Below are 19,956 nucleotides of genomic sequence, written 5' to 3'. Positions count from 1 at the left end.
TTAGTTTCATATGAGTTCTGCATGTAAGCGCTCTCTCTTTCTCTCTCTCTCTCTTTCGTACTTTTTTTCCAAGGTCCTTGTTCTTCCCTAAAAGTTTCTTTATGTTCCTGGCACTTTTCTGTTTGGTCCTTTTTTCCCCCTCTAGAAATCAGGAACCAAGATCAGTGTAGTTTAATATGTCAGATTAAAGAATACTCTGATGCCAGCTTACCATGATAAGTGATTTTATTTGAAAAAGATGATGACTTTTATTTTATTGGTAGGATAAGAGTGATACCTTTATTATTCTTATGCTTAGTCCTCTGCAAATACCTATTACCTAGTGGTGGGCAAGTTGGGAAGGTGTATCAGTTAACTATTGCATGTTAAAAACCATCCCAAAACTTAGTGTCTTAAAACAACACCATTTATTATTTCTCATAAATATGTGGGCTGACTGGGTATTTCTGCCCATTGGGGCCAGCCTGGCTGATCTCAGCTGTGCTCACTCATGTGCCTGATCTGCCGGCCAATCAGCTAGAAAGACTCCGTTTTCTTCACACGTCTCTCACGTCCCTTCAACAGTTAGCCTGGTCATGCTTATGACATGGCAGAGGCACAAGAGTGGCAAGCCCAGCCATGCAAGGCAGCAAGTAGAGATGCATTCGCTGTTCAAGCTTATGCTGGCAGCATGTTGGCTAACATCCTGTGGACCAAAGAAAGTGTGATGATAAAGCCCAGTGTCAGAGTGAGAGAGGACTACAAGTAGTAAGATAGAGGAAAGCCATTAACTGGGGCTGTTAAGTCCAATCAGTCTACTAGTCAGTGCCCTCAATGGGAAAGGAAATCAGTAGACATGAATATATCTAGGTTAAGCTGCTCCTAGAAGGAAAAAGTCCAAATAAGTATTACTATGTACTGAGACTATGCCCTGGGCATGGACTTCCAGTGCTTCCCCTGCTGATGCACTGAGTCTCACAGCTCTGCAAGGTGGGTAGGAAAGTGAAGCTTAGGAGGTTAAATAACTTGCTCAAGGTCACCCAGCTAATCATATGGTCTGGCAGGGGTTAAAGTGCATGTCAGTCTGATCCCCAAAGCCCAGGTTCTTTTCACTATACCTTTTGCCTCTCAGAAGCCAGGGTCTGCCTTACCTTCCCTCCAACTCAGTTTTCAGTTCAGTTGATGCCTTTTGACTGCCTGTATAAACTCATCCTCCAAAATACCATGATCCTAATGGAATTGCATAGCTCTTCAGGAAACCCACATGTCTTCCCACACTATATGTATTATCTAAACCATTCTTTCCTTCCAAGTGGGGATTGGTCTATAGACTGCACAGACAGCCCAATGATTGTGGCCTCTCCTGGACGTGTCAGAGAAGGAAGGGCCACCTTCTCTTTGACCGAACTTGGGGACATCCGGCATTAGGGCATTTGAGCATGAACTTTGGAGTAAACCTCACTGACATTTAAATCCTAGTTCAGCCACTCACTAGCTCTGTAACCTTGGGCAACTTATTTAATGTTTTTAAATCTCTTTCTTCATCTTTAAAAGAAATGGAAATAATAACACCTACTTTGCAGAGCTGTTACAAAGGCTGAAATTATGTATCTAAAGTGCCTAACCCAGTGCATGGCATATAATAAGTGGCATTATCATTATTGTTAATGTTTCTAAGTGGAACCTTTCCCCTCCTGGGAAACCTTGTTTCTGTCTGTTGGACAGGTTTCCCCCACCTCCAGCCAGTCTGTGCAGACTTGCTGCCTGCTATGTCATCAGGAACGCAGAGGCTGGGAAGAAGGCCCTTCCCAAAATGGACTGGTATTGCAGGGTGAGAAGCTGCCCCTTGACTTCATGCCAAAGCTCGTCAAGAATCTGCTAGGTGAGATGCCTCTATGGGTCTGCCAGAGTTGCCGACGGAGCATGGAGGAAGATGAAAGACAGACAGGTCAAGAGCATGCAGTGGCGGTAGGTGACCACTGTGGCTGGGTCCTTGAGTGTGGGGGACTACCCGTCCAAAGAAGTCAGACTGTTGAGCAGCTCCTTCCCTGACCTCTCAGATGGCTCTCCTGGGCGGCCCCTAGGCCCAGGTGCTGAGCAGCTGCTGAGCTGTATTCACACAGCATTAGTGGCTTGGGTTCACAGGAGGGGAAGAAGAGAGTGGCTTCAGGCAGCCCACTGGCCCCTGAGGAGCATCTGTTCACAGCTCGTAGGAAATGATAGATGGAGACCCTGCCTCTTCCATGTAACTGTGCTGCTTTCAGCTCTGTGGCAGCTTGAAACCAACCAGTATGACATAAAGGGCAAAGGTCATTTTGAAGGTCTACAATGTGTCTCAGTTAGAAGGCTTCCGAGATGCTGGGGAGCCTTTAACTCTGTTGTCTCCTGAATCACAGCAGTCAGGTTATCCTCGTGTCTCATGCCCTTCCATCCCGTCTTTCACCCAGGATTGGTTCAGCTGCAAGATTCCTGACTGAAAGACTCTTCTCCCCAAAGGCCCACAGTTGACAGGCATTCTCTGTATGCCCCTCCCGCCCTTCCCTCCCCCGCCCCCCGCAGCCTCTCGCCAGTATCCGTACATTGTACTTCACTGGAACCAGCACAGCTCCTCCCAGCTGATGCTTGGCCTGCATTTGCCCTTGCACCTGGAGTTGCAGGGATTGTGCTGTGGCCATGGCATGGGGGCTAGGGGAGGCCCTGCTCCTGGGTGAGCCTAGGCAGCAGAAGCTTGTCTCTGGTGCTCGCTGTTTCACCAGGACCCTTTTCTTCCCTCTTCTCCAGATCTCCTTGTCACACACATCCTGCAAATCACAGTCTTGTGGGGGTGACTCTCATTCTTCATCGTCCTCTTCATCATCCTCTTCATCGTCCTCGTCCTGCCATGGGAACTCAGGGGATTGGGATCCCAGCTCGTTCCTGTCGGCACATAAGCTCTCGGGCCTCTGGAACTCCCCACACTCCAGCGGGGCCATGCCAGGCAGCTCACTTGGGAGTCCTCCTTCTGTCCCTGGTGAGTCTCCAGGCTTGGGAAAGAGACAGGCCTCAACTGTAGACAGCTGTGTTTTCCTCACCATTGTATTCAAATCAGAAAATCAGTTATTAAATTAAGTAAATGTAGAGCTGTTCTGGTGAAAGCAGAGGGGCGCTCCTTTCCCCAGAACTCTGAAGTTGAAAAACACTACTGTCATTGGCTCTGGTATCTGTTCCCATTGGAGCCAGAGCGGACTTGGTGAGCACTGGTTGAATAGAAAGTGGAGACTGGGAGGGCCCTTCAGGAGTTAGGCCCCCTGCAGCAGCACAGAGGGCCTGGGTGCCTTTGTCTTCCTAGGCTTCTTTTTCTCCACCAAAGAGGTGTCTATTAAAGGCTGCACTTCTATCCACAAAAGGCTGGCAGTGCAAGCTGCCATGATTATTAGCCTGTTTTGCAGCCCTATATTCCTTTAGACCAGTGGTAGTCAACCTGGTCCCTACCACCCACTAGTGGATTTTCCAGCTTTCAGGGTGGGCGGTAGCAGAACAACCAAAGTATAAATAAAAAGATAGATTTAACTATAGTAAGTTGTTTTATAAAGATTTATTCTGCCAAACTTAGCGAAAATTGGACATAAAGTACTTGGTAAGTAATTATTATTATATGCTTTAACTTGCTGTAACTTTGCTTTATAAATTTTATAAAGTAAAGTTACTTCCCTACTTTATAAATCACCATTACTGTGGAACCGGTGGGCGGTTAGAAAATTTTATTACTAACAGAGATACAAAAGTGGGCGGTAGGTATAAAAAGGTTGACTACCCCTGCTGTAGACCCTGAGGTAACCCCTAGAGACTGAAAGAGAAAGTCATGCTTTATTGATATGCTGTGTAAATATGAAATTACTGTCTACATGTAAGTGGAGGGACTGAGTTCTTCAGAGGGCTGCTGTCCCCTCAACTGTGAGAATTGCGCAGTACATATTTCCACTTGTTTTGGTACATAAACCAGAGGGGTCATGAAAGACTTTCCCACTTACTGAAATCTGGGACCACCAGAAAGTCTGGCACACCTTGCTGCCTCCTCATTGCCCACAGGCAGAACCTCTCAGCCTGCTGCTCCGCTGGCTCCTGCAGATCCTGTCCTGAGCCTGAGAAGTGCCTGAGCAAGCAGGTCCCAGAGAAGTCCTGGCAAACAGAATAGTTTCCCTGCTTATGCCACAGTAGAGGTATATGGCCTTCCGTGGGGCTAGTGTTCCCAGTGCCTTGTAGCTTGAGCCTGTCCTGCTGAGCTGCTGTCTGTAGAGAAACCTCTCTAGCCCAAGGTGGCACTGCTAGACATCCCCAAAAGCTGAAGGGTCTGCTGTGCCCAGATAGGTCCCTCTAATTGTAGTAAGCAAGATGCCAGGACAGCAGGCATTTGGGCTTTCCTCCTGGGTTCTGGGCTCCTACTCTGACACCCTTCTCCCCCCATGTGTCCACAGGTGAGGTTTTCCCCATCTCGGAGCACCGTCGGCACTCAGACCTCACTGCTCCACCTAACAGCCCCACCGGCCACCACCCCCAGCCAGCGTCGCTGATCCCATCTCACTCTGGATCTTTTGGCTCACCACCCCACTCACACTTGCTGCCCACCACCCCCACAATGCCATTCCCTGCGCAGGCTTCAGAATGCCCTGTTGCCGCCGCCCCACACACCCCAGGGGCATGTCAGAGCCCCCACATACCTTCCACCAGCATGCCACTCTTGAAGATGCCTCCTTTCTCGGGGTGCAGCCACCCCTGTGGTGGGCACTGCGGCGGGCACTGCAGTGGGCCTCTGCTCCCACCACCAGGCTCGCAGCAGCTCCCTAGCACTCACAGGTGAGTGAGCAGCCTGAAGAGTGCGTTCCCTGCTGACTTGGGTTTAGAGTTTTAGAAAATTTTGGGGTGGAACTTAAAGGGTAAACTCTGTTTATGTTTTTTCCATAGTTTTTACAATTATGAAAGAAATGTTTATTTTTTAAAAACTTTGAAAATTTTAGAAATCTTTAAAGAGCTGGCCTGTGTTGGTACAGTGGATAAACCATTGACCTGGAGCACTGAGATTGCCGGCTCAAAACCCTGGGCTTGCCCAGTTAAGGCACATACAATAAGCAATCAGTGAACGACTAAAGTGAAGCAACTATGAGTTTATACTTCCTTCTCCACATCCCACCTCTCAGCTTTCTCTATAAAATCAATATAAATAAATAAATTAATAAATCTTTAAAGAAACGGGGGGGGATGTCTGAAGAAAAAACTGTCCTGCCTGACCAGGCAGTGGCACACTGGGACCCAGGGGACCCAGGTTTGAAACCCCAAGATCTCCAGCTTGAGCACAGACTCATCTTGGTGTGAGCAAGGTTCACCAGCTTGAGCCCAAGGTCAATGGCTTTAGCAAGGGGTTACTCAGTCTGCTATAGCCCCCCGGCCAAAGCATATATGAGAACGCAATCAGTGAACAACTAAGGTGCCACAATGAAGAATTGATGCTTCTCATCTCTTTCCCTTCCTGTCTGTCCCTATCTGTCCCTCTCTTTGTCTCTTTCTGTCTCTTGTCACACACACAAAAAGAAAAAAATGTCCTGCCTGACTGTAGTGGCACAGTGGATAAAGCCTTGACCGGGAACACTGAGGTCACCAGTTCAAAGCCCCAGGCTTGCCCAGTCAAAGCACATGCAAGAAGCAGCTACTGCCAGTTGATTCTTCCCACTCCTCCCCCCTCCCTTTTCTCTTTCTCTCCTCTCTCTAAAATCAATAAATCTTTAAAGGAAAAATGTCCCGGGTTTGATTCCTGGTCAGGGCACACAGGAAAAGCAACCATCTGCTTCTCTTCTCCTTCTCTCCCTTTTCTCACACTTCCTCTTTTATAGCCAGTGGCTTGATTGATTTGAGCGTAGCCCCTGGTGCTGAGGAGAGCTCTGTGGGAGCACATCAGCCTTAGTCACTAAAAAATACCTCAGTGCTCGAGTATTGGCCCCAGATGAGGGTTGCAGGATGGGTCCCAGTCAGGGTGCATGTGAGAGTCTGTCTCTCTATCTCCCTTCCTCTCTCCTGGAAAAAGAAAAGAAAAAATGTCTTCAGCCTAAAGATAAACTTCCAATGCTTCAGTATAGTCCTCCTGATGTTCCTGTAGGTAACATAATTAGGTCCCTGTTTGATATACATTTCTGTGTAGTAATTTTGTGTGTGTGTGTGTGTGTGTGTGTGTGTGTGTCAGAGAGGGACAAACAGACAGAAAGGGAGAGAGATGAGAAGCATCAATTCATTGCAGCACCTTAGTTCATTGATTGCTTTCTCATATGTGTCTTGACGGGGGGGGGGGGTGCTCTACAGCAGACTGAGTGACCCCTTGCTCAAGCCAGCGACCTTAGGCTCAAGCTGGTAAGCCTTGCTTGAACCAGATGAGCCTGCGCTCAAGCTGGTGACGTCGGGGTTTTGAGCCTGGGTCTTCTGGGTCCAATTCCGACACTCTAGTCACTGCGTCACCTGGTCAGGGTGTGTAGAGATTTTTTAACATACCATGATCATTTTCCCAGTTAAAATTATTCAAAACACTTTTCAGTAGCCACATAATGTCTCATTCCCCTATTCTCGGCCATTTAGGCATTTCTAGTTTTTAACCATGATAAACAAGGCTGTCATAAGCATCTTGCACCCAAACTTATGTTTGAGTTAGGAATTTTGTTCTCAAGGTAAAGTCCTAGAAATAACTCTAGCCTGACCACAGTAAATAGTGTGTGGGCCTGAGATGCAGAGGATCCAGGGTCAAAACAGCAAGGTTGCTTCCTTGAGCATGGGCTCACCTGGCTTAAGTGCAGGATTGCTGGCTTAACCGTGGGATCATAAACATGACCCCATGGTCACTGGCTTGAACCCAAAGATCACTGGCTTGAGCAAGGGGTTACTGGCTCAGCTGGAGCCCCCTGGTCAAGGCACATAAGAGAAAGCAATCAGTGAACAACTAAGGTGCTGCAACGAAAATATGATGCTTCTCATCTCCCTGTCTTTCTGTTACTATCTGTCCCTCTGTCTCTGTCTCTCTTGCTTAAAAAAAAAAAAAAAGAAGTGACTCTAGTTGCTGAGAAAAGTTATAGTAACATATACTGTTCACAAAAATTAAGGGATATTTCAAAATGAATATGAAACCATAAAATATCCCCTAATTTTTTTGAGCAGTGTATATTTGAAAAATACAGGCCGTGGCTGGTTGGTTCAGCAGTAGAGTGTCAGCGGGCACGTGGAAGTCCCAGGTTTGATTCCCGGTCAGGGCACAGGAGAAACAACCATCTGCTTCTCCCCCTCCCCCTTCTCCCCTCCCATTTTATAGCTATGGATCGAACTGCTCAAGCAAGTTGGCCATGGCACTGAGGATGACTCCATGCCCTTACCTCAGGCACTAAAATAGCTTGGTTGCTGAGCAGTGGAGCAGTGGCCCCAGATGGGCAAAACATCGCCCAGTTGGGGCACACATGGGAGTCTGTCTCTCTACATCCCCACCCCTCACTTAATTTAAAAAATAATAAGAAAGATACAATTCTTTGGAGAAGATAGATGTCTATTTTTGTATTATAAATCAGATCTTTGTTATTACACATTTATAGTTGCCCATTCTAAAATCCCACCACTCTTAGCAGTTCTCCCTCCATGTCTCTCCCATACGCATTGGTAGTGTCTGCACAGTTGTCAGTCTCACTGAGTTTAGCATCGCTAGGCTCCTGCGTGGTCTTCTGAGCCTCAGCTTCATGGGCAGGGGTCATTCTCTGCACTTTTCCGTTCTTTGGCTGCTGAACATTTCGGTCATTCCAACATTTTAATAATATAAATAGTGCCTCTAATGATGCCTTTGCCAATGCTTTTTCCGTCTTTTGGATTTTTCTCCTTGGAATAGGTCCCTCAGAATTAAAAAAATGTTCTCAGTTTAAAAGATGTCGAGATATATTTCTTTTTGTTTGTTTTTTGTTTTTTAAAGAAGGGTTGATAATACACTGAAAAATTGATTTGCAAAGAGCTCTCCACAATTCCATAGCACCAGTGTTAGGGTGCTGGTTTCTCTATATTCTCAGGGGCATGGGGCACTGGGCACTGTAATTTTTGTTAATATAGCAGATGAAGAGTGGTCAATTTGGATGAAGTTTCTCTACGTACCACTGATAATAATTCTTGCCACTCTTTTCCATCCGTGGGACTGTTCTGCACTGAAGCTGAGCCTCCTCCCAGCCCCTGGTTCTGCTTTTCCACCTGGTTCCCACTGCTAATGCTAGTCTACATTGCAACATGCCCTGGGTTTTCTCAAGTCTGGAGTCAGCAGTGCCGAGGGAGAGTATGAACTTTGTGCATAGACACAGGCTGATTCCTGACCAACTTTTTTTTTTTTTTTGCAAGATAGGAATGGAGAAAGATGAGAAGCATCACCTTATCAACTTATAGTTGTGGCACTTTAGTTCGATTGCTTCTCATATGTTCCTTGACCAGGAGGCTCAAGCTGAGCCAGTGACCCCTTGCTCAAGCTAGCAACCTTGGGCTTCAAGCCAGTGACCAATGGAGTCATTTTGATGATCCCACGCTTACGCTGGCAACCTTGAGCTCAAGCCGGGTGAGCCCATGCTCAAGCCAGTGACCTTGGGGTTTCAAACCTGAGACCTCAGTGTTCTAAGTTGATGCTCTATCCACTGCACCACTACCAGTTAGGCAGTCCTGGCCAATTTTTTTTTTCTGGCTAATTCTTGAGCAAAGCAGTGAACCACTCTGAGCCTGTCTCCTCCACTACAAGGTGGGGATAGCAACACCTGTTCTGTGGACCTTGAGGGATGGTTAGAAATAATACATTGAATACAGTACCTAGCACCAACAATAGCTCTTAGAGTCTATGGCCCACAAGACACATTTGTTTTCCTAACTTCAAGGCCCCGTGACTAAGACAGCTTTGCCCACTGCTACAGACTCACAGGCCTTTAGATGAGCGCCTATTGAGCGCCTTTGGATACTCCAGGGGAGCCATTAGGCCTCCAATCTGTTCAGACACCTACTTACTGAGCCCCTACTATGTGTAAGGTTATGCTATACACTGGGACCCAAAAATAGAAACAGCATAGTCCCTGACCTTGTAGAATACACGATTGTTTTGAAACAAATGGACAAACAGATCATTGCAGTAAAATGTGATAGATGGTAAGATAGAGATATTTGCAGTGCCATGAAGAGTCCTATGTTGGCAGGGGAGGCATGGGGGATCTTTCCAGAACAGTGCCTTTGAGCTGGACCCTGAGGGACAGTGAGGTTATTAGCCCTGTTCTTGTGAGAGGCACTGGTGCAGCCTGACTGCCCTATGAGATGAGGCAGCTTATGAGCAGTGGGTACAAGGATGGTGGGCTGCTTCCCAAGGTTCCTGTTGGCAGCCTGCTCCTGTCCTGTCCTCTCACCTTTGGGCCTATCTTTCTCCCCCATCAGCAGAGACCCCGGGTGCAAGGGGCACAAGTTTACACACAGTGGCCTGGCCTGCCAACTGCCCCAGCCCTGCGAGGCAGATGAGGGCCTGGGCGAGGAAGAGGACAGCAGCTCGGAGCGTAGCTCCTGCACCTCATCTTCCACCCACCAGAGAGATGGGAAGTTCTGTGACTGCTGCTACTGTGAGTTCTTCGGCCACAATGCGGTGAGTGAAGCTGCCCAGGCCAGAGAGGGCTGGGGGCCAGCCAGAGATCACCGGCTCTCCCCGGAGACCCCTTGGGTCAAGGGGATAGTGACCACTCTAGGACCATGTGAGTCCTCGCACCTGTGTCTACTCACTTGATCCTCACAGCAAACTGGTGAGGTAGAGATTTTTAAACATTTTGCTACCTTTGCTCTTTTCATGGTTTCTCTTAAGAATGACGTTTTTTCCTTAGGTAAAAGGAAAGGAAATGGCAGAGAGGAAATATATGATTCTGATGAGTTTGTGTACGTGTGTAATCACAGAGAAGTGAACGTTTGTGCGTGATGAAGGCAGAATGGAAGCAAAGGCTCTCAGTCCCCTGAGTGTGAGAGCCAGCTGAGGGGCAGGCCGTGAGCACAGATGGCGCCAGGAAGGAGGCACAGAGCAGAGTACATGCTGGCTCTGGACGCCAGGGAGGAAGCGGTTCAGAAGTCTCCTAAGGTGAAGAGGAAGGGGCCGCCGGTTAGGGGAGAGCAGTTGAGGACAGAAGAAATGAAAAGAATTACATTGCTAGTCACCTTTGAGCTAGGGGTTATCCTCATTTTAGAGATGACAAAATTGAGGCTCACAAGATTCAGTGACCTGCCCAAGGTCATACATCTTCCAAGAGACAAAGCCTGGGTTCACACCTGTTTTCCTGGCTCCCAGGCCACTGTGCTGCCACTGCTGTCATGTATCCCCTACTGCAGGGGTCCCCAAACTTTTTACACAGGGGGCCAGTTCAATGTCACTCGGACCATTGGAGGGCCGGACTATAAAAAAAACTATGAACAAATCCCTATGCACACTGCACATATCTTATTTTAAAGTAAAAAAACAAAACGGGAACAAATACAATATTTAAAATAAAGAACAAGTAAATTTAAATCAACAAACTGACCAGTATTTCAATGGGGACTATGCTCCTCTCACTGACCACTAATGAAAGAGGTGCCCTTTCCGGAAGTGCGGCGGGGGCCAGATAAATGGCCTCGGGGCCGCATGCAGCCCGCGGGCCGTAGTTTGGGGACCCCTGCCCTACTGTATCCCCTACTCCCTCCGCCCGCTGCTGCTTTGGCTCCAGCCTGGCTGAGGTGAAGCCATTTGGCCTCTGTGGCGCTAGAACAGTTGTCTCGCTTCTCACCACATGTTTGGTGCCAGCGGGTGGGAGTGCTATGGTCTTCCCAGGCCCAGGGTGTAACATTAGCACCTCCCCCTCCCCCAGCCACCCGCTGCCCCGACGAGTCGGAATTATACCGAGATCCGAGAGAAGCTCCGTTCGAGGCTGACCAGGAGGAAAGAGGAGCTGCCCATGAAGGGGGGCGCCCTGGGCGGGATCCCTGGGGAGCCTGCCGTGGACCACCGAGATGTGGATGAGCTGCTGGAATTCATCAACAGTACGGAGCCCAAAGTCCCCAACAGCACCAGGGCCGCAAAGCGGGCCCGGCACAAGCTGAAAAAGAAGGTGGGTGTGGGGGGGCAGCTCTACTACCTCTTTTCCCCAAGGAGTCCCTCACCCAACCCCCAAGACTTTTGAGGCATGAATGGTGCTGGCTGCCAAATACCTTGGCTGCTCTGGGAAGGTCTGAATGAGTTTGGGAGGTATCAGAGTCAGGGAGACTGGGGGCCAATGACTGGAAGACAAATGTGTCCTGGCATCAGAAGCAGCTTGTTGGATTTTTCCAAGCCTAGGACTTGCTTCATTTGGTCAGTCATTTATTCATTCAGCAAATACTGGGAGCCAAAGCATTTATTAAGTTCTTGCCCTGAAGAAGCTCAGTCCAGTGGAGAGACTTGACCCAAAGTGGGATGAGCACATTAGTGTGTGACCAGTCCTGAGATGACAGAAGCCCCCCATCCTTCCTGAGGTTGTTGGAAGTGGCCGTACGAGAGGCTGACCGCAAGAGCTGAGTCATAGGGAATGAGTGCGAACTCATCAGGAGGGCCCTGCTGGCAGCAGGCAGAGCACATCTGCAGCCAGGGCTCAAACAGGAGAGGTAGGACCGACAGTGGAAGTAAGAAAGGGACTTATAGGCCCTGCTGAAGAGCTTTGACTTGACCCTGCAGCTGAGGGGGAGTCACTGGAGGACTTTAATCAAAGAAGGTCGATTCTGTATTCTAAGCTTATCCTGTGGTATTATGGAAGGTAGCCTGGCGGAGTGATGCTCCAGGCTTAAAAGCCGAGAGCCAGGGTGGTGATGATTGATGACTGGACTGGAGCAGAGGTGGATTTTCAGAGGAAGCAGAAGTGACAGGCTTTGGTGATCTGATTACAGGACAGGGAGATGAAGGAGTTAGGGCCGTTTCCCAGGTGTTTGCTTGGGTGACTGGCAGAATGGCATGCCTTTCACTGAGCAGGGATGGGCTTGGCGGAAGACAGGAATCCAGCTGGGGCACGTTACCTCAGAGGTTCTCACGAGACATCCAAGTAGAGACGGAGGTTTAGGGCTGGGAGTTGCCAAGTGGAGATATAATTGAAGCCATGGGAATGACCCAGGCTGAAGCCAGTGAGTCCTTCCTGGGAAACCCTAATGCCAGGTGAGCCCCAGGACTTGATGGCTGGTCCCTGTGGCCTCATTACCTCTTTGTTCGCCCCAGCTGCGTCTGCACAGTGCCACACTTGGGAGCTCAGCAGCCAAGGACATTGGACAACCAGCTAGCTCCAGGTCATGGGTGGTTAAACAGCCCTGGTGCTCTAGAAAGCAGCAGTGGGTCTCCATCTTTTTCCAGTCTAAAGGACAAACCAGATCCTTTGCCTTGCACCCTGAAGCAATTAGCCAAGGGGTCCCACCACTGTCTTCAGAAAGTGATCAGCACTTTCTTCCTCCCATCCAGCATTGCCTGGCCAGAGGTGTCTGGTGGGCAGCAGCAGTCTCTTTGGCCTTTACTGCCCTGTTAAGGCAGTTAGATCTCAGGGACCACGTTACAGTTCCCAGGCCCAGCGTTCATAAATCTGTGCTGCACATTGCTTTTCCTTCACCAGTAATGTTCTCCTCTCTCCCCTCCCTTTCCTCCTGACACTTTCCTTCCAATCTCAGTCTAGATGGCTCCTGTTTTGCAGCATTGCTCGGGAAATTTCTCCCACTGTAGTCTTATTATACCTCATCATTTCTCTAGTCCACCATAGATAACACACTACTCACTTGATCCAAAATTTACTGCCTAGCCCAGTGTAGAGGCCGGGGTACAACTGAAGCAAGCAATTGCAATGTCATGTGATAAGAAATCATGGTCATTATCTGTTTATATTTGTACCTCCTCCATATGCCCCTCCACCTACCCCCTGGCCTTACAACCTGGCTGTCCACCAAAAACACAGCATCTCCTGATTGTCATCCAATAGAGTGCCCATTCTGTCTCACCTTGGGAGACAAATAAAGCTGAGTATCTTTCTACCTCCTTAGACCATTTCCAGACCATGACTTTCCCCTGCTCCTTTGGAACTGACCCCATCTCTGTCATCTGCAACCTCTTGGCTACTTTTTATCCACTGAAGACTGTCACCTACCCCTTTCTCCTCTTCCCAGGCCAGGAGAGATTACCCACAGTCTTGCCAGTGTTCTCAACTCCTTGTTCCACTAACACCCACTCGAAAAACCTCAGCCCTGGTTCAAACCCAACCTGTGTCTCGCCTTCTATACCTCAAGGAGAACACAGAATCCAGTCCTGTGTGGCACCCGGGCTGTGCTATCTCCCACTCACCTGAGCCCCCATGTTGCCTAGCAGGTGTCTGGAACTCCCTAGTCTTACTTGTTTCTTGTCACTTTATTCTTCACAGCACACACGTCAGATCTCCATTCTTTCTAACTTCTAGGTTTTCCCCACCCCACCTAATTTTGGGGCAAATAACTTGATTTCTTTTCCAACTAGGCCAGTGGACAGGCACTCTTATCTCCTTTTTACCACCACCCCACCTGCAAGTTTTCTTGTTATGAGGATGATTTACCCCTTTCCCTAGCTAAGGCCCAGGCAGTCTTCTAAGGCATACTGTCCTGGTCCATCTTCTTTGTCAACTACGCAACTTCACGTTGTGTATGTGTTCTCCTTTTCAAACACTGTTTTCTTTGGCATCTCCACCCTCAGTTGGGGGGTACAGGGAAAGGACATGGGAATTCCCAGGTTGCCACATTGCCTACCTTCCTCTCTGCTCTCTTTTCTGTCTCCTTTGTGAGGTCTTCTTCCTCTACCTGACTCACCCCCTTGAGGACATCTCCCTGGGAAAGAGGAGCCATCTAGGTAGTACTGCCTCCCCATTTGGTCTGGTCACCTGTCTTCCCTGCACTTCACACTGATGTCCAATACTGCTATTAGGTACCTCCTCACACGTTCCATAGGCACTCAGACTCAGCACATCTAAGACTGAGCTTGTCTTTCTCCAAGAGGCCTGCTCCTTCTCCATTGTCTGTAGTTGGATGCACTGCCATCCAGCCAGCTGCCTGAACCAGAACCCGGGTGCCATCTTGGGAAGAATGCATTGTTGTGATTGGGAGCAGTGGGCCTTGGAATTGGACCTCAGTTTGAAACCTGGTTCTGTTACCCTTGCTGTATGACCTTGGGCAAATCACTTAACCTCCAAGCCTCAGTTTATTTATCCATAAAAGGAGAAGAACAGTAGAATCTAATGCAGATTGTTGCGAGAATCAAGTGGAGGGATGTGTGGGAAAGGTTCGGCAGGAAAAGCGTTTGGTCCATGTGGCTGCTGTAGCAGCACAGTAGTTGTCAGGGTTGTTTCATGACTCACCTTACTCTCTCTCCCCACCCACCACTGAGAGTCCTGGCCATGCTACCTTCCAAGTAGCTCAAACCATCCACTTCTCTCCACCCTACGGCCATGACTTTAAAGGCCTTCAATGGTTGAATGTTTCCCTCAGGATGAACCCAGCCTGGAGCACGGCCTATAGAGTTCTTCAGGATCTAGTCCCTGTTTAGCTTGCCAGCTTTGTCTCAATCTGTCCCTCTGGCCTTCCTGCCCACCCCTACCCCCACCCCCAAAAAATAAAGAAGTTTGGGCTCCAGTTGTACCTCTGAATGGTTTGCATTCCCCTTTAAGGATTTTGTGCTTTTCCATTTCCCAATTTTCTACTTGCTCTTTTGTCTGGAAAGTATTTGTCTCACTCTCTCCAGGGTAACCCCCTTACTCTTCATGCTCAGGGAGATACTGTCGCCCCTTGGAAGCTCTCCCTGATGGCCCAATCTGGATTCCCTGAGCACCCTGTGCTTTCTTTCCTAGAGTTCTTACTACTGTCACTGAGACCTTTTTTTTTCCCCTTTAGTTGGAAACAGGGAAGCAGTCAGACAGACTCCTGCATGCGCCTGACGAGGATCCACCCGGCATGCCCACCAGGGGGTGATGCTCTGCCCATCTTGGGGCGTCGCTCTGCCGCAATCAGAGCCATTCTAGCGCCTGAGGCAGAGGCCACAGAGCCAGCCCGTGCCTGGGCCAACTTTGCTGCAATGGAGCCTTGGCTGCAGGAGGGGAAGAGAAAGACAGAGAGGAAGGAGGGGGGAGGGGTGGAGAAGCAGACGGGCGCTTCTCCTGTGTGCCCTGGCTGGGAATCGAACCCGGGACTCCTGCACGCCAGGCTGACACTCTACCACTGAGCCAACCGGCCAGGGCCTGTCACTGAGACTTGAACCTTCTGTTTGTGTGTCTCCCCACACACACTCAAGTCAGAGAACAGAGACCCTCCTACATAGATGGATTCTCAGAACCCAACCCAGTGTCTCAGAGTTGATGGTCATGAAACGGTATCAGATGGGATTGGAAAGCATAAGGACTGGGGATTACAGCTGGGGGTGCTGTCTCAGCTCTGCCACTTACTAGCCATGTAACCTTAGGCCAGTTCCTTGTTCTTTCCAAAGTCAAGTGTCCTCATCTATAAATGGAAGATGACGTAACAAGGGCAGTTGTGAGGATTAAATGAGACAACTGAGACATACTAGGCTTATGGGCCCAGCAGAAAATTTGGTTCTGTATTTTCCCCTTTCACCACCAAATTGTTTGCGCCCATCTTGCTCCCTGCACACCATTATTCAGATGTCTTTGTTTAGCAGCGTAACTCTCTTTTGCAAATGAAATCTTCCATGGAACTCCGTTTCCTTTTTATTTTTATTTTTTACTGAATTTATTAAGGTGACACTGGTTAGCAAAATCATACAGGTTTCAGGTGCTCACTTCTATAACACATCTCTGTATACTGTATTATGTGTTCACCTCCCCAAGTCAAGTTTTATTCCGTCACTAATTATCTCCTCTGTGCCCGCTCCACTCCCTCGCCTCACAACCCAGAACTCAGTTTATAACAAAAGCAGAGTTCTTCTAGTGCAGGGAAGGAATGAAGAGAAGACCCTTCCAGTCCTATGTGTATCCCTGTGGCCTCAGGCACTCTGCCCGCAGCCTCCACGGAGCACTGCTCCAGACTCAGCTGCCCCCTCACCTGAGCACCGTGGTGCCAAGGTGTAGCCTTACTTGTGCCCAGGGAAAGCAACACACACCCTCGCAGGTGTCCTTATAGAAATCCTATGAGGTATAGGTAGGTCGCTTTTCTCCCAAATTTACAAATGGGGATAGTAAGGTACAAAGAAAATGAGTGATTTGTCCAAGGTCTCACAGTTTTGGTTCTAGTCAGTTATGGAACCAGTGTTCAAAAAAGATGAGAGAATAACAATTGTGTGCCCACTTGGCTACAGGATCACCCTCTTTAAGTTGACACTGTCGTGGTAGCAAGCCCTCTTTTTCTCTCTCCACTTTCCTTTTTCTGTTTCTCCCTCATCACTCCAAAATTAGCTGGAAATTTGTGAAATTGTGGAAGTCATCCAGTCCCTGGCACAATACCACCACCTCTTTCCCCTAGGCCTTTGACATCTGTCTCCTATCTCTCTCTGAAGGCCTCCTCAGCTTGCAGTTGTCTTGAGGTTGAGCAAAGGGGTGGAGTGACTCAGCCCACAGACTTTCCTTTTCACTCTCCAGATCTGGCTCTGTCAACACTGATTGGCAGGGTCCAGTCGCCCAGGCCTCACCTGAGCAAAGAGGCTTCTTTTACATCTTGTCCTGGGGGCCCCATGTGGCTGTCCATTGTATGCGTTGGGGCACACTTTAGGCATGGCCTTGACTACTTGAGGCCAACTGAGCAATGAGTGGCCTTACTGTAAGAACTTGGCCCTTGCCAGTAGCGCCTGTACACAGCATCAGGGAGGCACACATTCCCGGCCACCCAGAGCAGCTTGAGCTACCGTGGCAGTCTCACGACCCCATGTGTTCCTTCCTGAAAGACCCACACGATGGCACCGCTTTTATCCCTACAGCGGCAGAATGGAGGGAATACCTCTATAGCAGCCACATTCCTCACGTGTCTCCACTTTGAGATTCACTCCAGAGTTGTTCCCATTTTGCACATAAGTCCACTGAGACTCAGCAAATAGGTGGATTGCTGAAGCTGAGGCCTAGGAGCTAAGATTCAGTGAGCTATGTCCCTACTCCTTTGAGTCCAGCCTTCTTAGGTCCTAGGACCGACACTGGAGCTCTGAGTCTAACTGTCTCCACCTCCAAGACGTGTACCGGTCTGACTGCACTTCATCTTCATTCCTGCAGGGTGGACAAGCAGGCCCGGATTGTGAGGCCCTGCCTCTAGCCAGTTATTGGCAGAGCTGGGCCTCAGCCTGGTGTGTCAAGTGTCACCATGTGCCTGGTAGATGCCAAGCCCCTGCTGAAACTGCCTCTTGTATTGGCAGGAAAAGGAGAAGGCCCAATTGGCAGCAGAAGCTCTAAAGCAGGTGAATCGTGATGTTTCTGGAAGCCGGGAGCCGAGGCCTGCCGGAGAGAGGCTTTTGGAGTGGCCTGACCGGGAGCTAGATCGGGTAAACAGTTTCCTGAGCAGCCGTCTACAGGAGATCAAGAACACTGTCAAGGACTCCATTTGTTCCAGCTTCAGTGTGTGTGAGCTCAACACGGACAGCAATGGCTTCTCTAAGGAGGAGGCTGCTGAGCCAGAGACCCAGAGTCTATCCCCTGCGAACCTCAATGGCTCCTCAGAGCACCAGCCTGACATCAGCCTTGACCTGTCCCCTTTGACTTTGGGCTCCCCTCAGAACCACACGTTACAAGCTCCAAGCGAGTCAGCCCCACCATGGGCAGAAATGAGAGGCACCCAACCACCATGGACTGAGGTGAGGGGTCCCCCTCCTGGTATCACCCCTGAGAACGGGCTAGTGAGGAGACTAAACACCGTGCCCAACCTGTCCAGGGTGATTTGGGTCAAAACACCCAAGCCAGGCAACAGCAGCTCTGAGGAGCCAAGCCCAAAGGAAGTCCCTAGTTGCAAGCAGGAGCTGCCTGAGCCTGGGGCCTCAGGTGGAAAGCCACGGAAAGGCAAGAGACAGGGCAATCAGGCCAAGAAAAGTGAGGCAAGTCCAGCATCCCGGTCCTCGGCCAGCCTGGAGGCTCCCAGTGCTAAGGGCCAGATCTCCAGCCCCATGCAGCCAGGCAAGGCCCCGGAGCCTCCCAAAGTGGGCAGCTGTGCTGAGGCCAGAGAGGGGAGTCGGGGGAACCAGCCAGGACCAAGTTGGGCTGGCAGCCCCAAAGCTGACAAGGAGAAGGGCAGCTCCTGGCGAAACTGGCCAGGTGAGGCCAAGGCATGGCCTTCACAACAGGAGTCTGTGCAGCCTCCAGGCCCAGCAAGGCCACAGAACTTGCCGCAGGGCAAGGGCCGCAGTCGCCGCAGCCGCAACAAGCAGGAGAAGTTGGCCTCCTCCTTGGGTGAGTGCACCAGGAACACTGGCTGACCCCCACCCTGCCAGGCCATGGGGTGGTGGGCAGTCCTCGTGTGTGGGCAGCACTGACCCAGAGGCCTGGCTGTGGGCACTGAGCCCTCCTGGCTGTGTCTTCCTAGACGATGTGTTCCTGCCCAAGGACATGGATGGGATGGAGATGGATGAGACTGACCGGGAAGTGGAATACTTCAAGAGGTAGGTGTGGGCCGCCTGCCATCCTACCCACACCCTCACCTTTCAAAAAGGCCTCTCACTTATCCCTGAGCACTAGGATGGAGGGCCTCTCCAGCCCTTCCAAGCTTTTTCCCCACCAGCCTATGTACAAAAATCCAGGTAGCCACTTGGCAGGACAGGGCATCTGGGAAAATGCAAGGGACCAAGTGAAGGAGGCAAGCATGTCAGGACCCAGGAACCAGGCCTTTTCCGGTGTCATTCACTTTGTTTAATCACTTGTACTTCCTCTGCTCTGCCGAGGCAGAGCTGTGGGGCAGAGGTGAATCTAATAGTCTAGACAGGGAGAGAGCATAAACACACAGTGTGGCAACATGCGCTCTGAACTGGAATGAGGGCATGGGGCTGGAGGAGTGGCTAGGAGAGGGCCTGCAGACCAAGTTAAGGGGTGGGAGCGGGCAAGGAAGCCCTTCCAGAAGAGGTGATAACCAAGGAATAAGAGTGAGTGGGCCAGGCAAAATGAAAGGACATTTCTGACACCGGGATCAGCACATGCAAAGGGTCGAAAGTGAAAGAAACACTCCCTGAGGGGAATGGAAGGCAGCCCAGTGTCGGTGGAGTACCACACAGGGTGAGGAGGCCGTGTCCAAAGGCAGTGTTCACTCTTCCCGTACAGTCAGCTGGGTGTGTGTATGTCCCACCCAGATGGTTGCCCCCCAGCACAGCTCCCATACTTGCTAGACCTCACTACTCAGGAGCTGGAAGAGTCGTGCAGAGCCAACCTGACTTCTTTAGTGACCAGGAAGCACAGGTCTAGGAGGGGGTCCAGTAGGCAAGGGGAATCTCTGATTATACTTCTGTGTCATCCTCCAAACCTGATAGATTCTGCTTGGATTCTGCAAAGCAAACACGTCAGAAAGTTGCTGTGAACTGGACCAACTTCAGCCTCAAGAAAACCACTCCCAGCACAGCTCAATGAGGTATAGAGACCCCCAAGTGTCGCATGTACCCTTCCCAATGCTCTGCCAGCTTCTGTGTCCCCACCAGACCATTTCATGCTCTGAGGCACAGGGAGTCTTAGACTAGGGGCTTGGCATCCCTGGCCCCTGGACCTCCACGATGACAACCCAGCAAGCTGTGCTCTCTGGACACAGAGGCCTCGTCTCTTCTGCAGCCATTTACCCCCAGGCCTCTGTGCTTTCATCGCTCCTCCCTGGGCCAGGCCCTCCTGTGAGCCCTCCTGCCCATGTTTCTGAAGGGCACCTTCCTATACTGCCATCCCCTGGGGTATCTCTACCAGGCCTCTACTTCCCCTGCCAGCAGCCTCCCAAAGGATCTGACTACCATGGGCTCCCGCAGGCTGTGCCTACCCCTGA

At 50.1% G+C, this 19,956-nt stretch overlaps 1 protein-coding gene across 12 annotated transcripts in view; it reads left to right on the top strand.

Moving 5' to 3' along the window:
- The window catches only part of FAM193B (family with sequence similarity 193 member B), a 38,006-nt gene that overhangs the window by 15,927 nt on the left and 2,123 nt on the right, over positions 1 to 19,956 (top strand). For 5 of the 12 annotated variants that reach the window (XM_066272363.1, XM_066272361.1, XM_066272367.1 and 2 more), the window contains 5 exons: positions 9,421 to 9,622; positions 10,866 to 11,105; positions 17,372 to 18,395; positions 18,529 to 18,604; positions 19,463 to 19,560. In XM_066272363.1, the coding sequence (XP_066128460.1) occupies positions 9,421 to 9,622; positions 10,866 to 11,105; positions 17,372 to 18,395; positions 18,529 to 18,604; positions 19,463 to 19,559 (1,639 nt within the window). In that variant the 3' untranslated portion in view covers position 19,560. Of the gene's footprint in view, positions 1 to 1,704; positions 1,948 to 2,760; positions 2,990 to 4,433; positions 4,813 to 9,420; positions 9,623 to 10,059; positions 10,103 to 10,865; positions 11,106 to 17,371; positions 18,396 to 18,528; positions 18,605 to 19,462; positions 19,561 to 19,956 lie in introns of those variants that run through there. The other 7 variants (XM_066272355.1, XM_066272360.1, XM_066272356.1 and 4 more) reach the window with 6 other exon arrangements.

The sequence above is a fragment of the Saccopteryx bilineata genome, chromosome 4, assembly GCF_036850765.1.
Source record: "Saccopteryx bilineata isolate mSacBil1 chromosome 4, mSacBil1_pri_phased_curated, whole genome shotgun sequence".
NCBI classification, from domain to species: Eukaryota; Metazoa; Chordata; class Mammalia; order Chiroptera; family Emballonuridae; genus Saccopteryx; species Saccopteryx bilineata.
The sequence above is the reverse complement of the archived record's forward strand: the minus strand, read 5'-3'. Positions and strand labels throughout refer to the sequence as shown.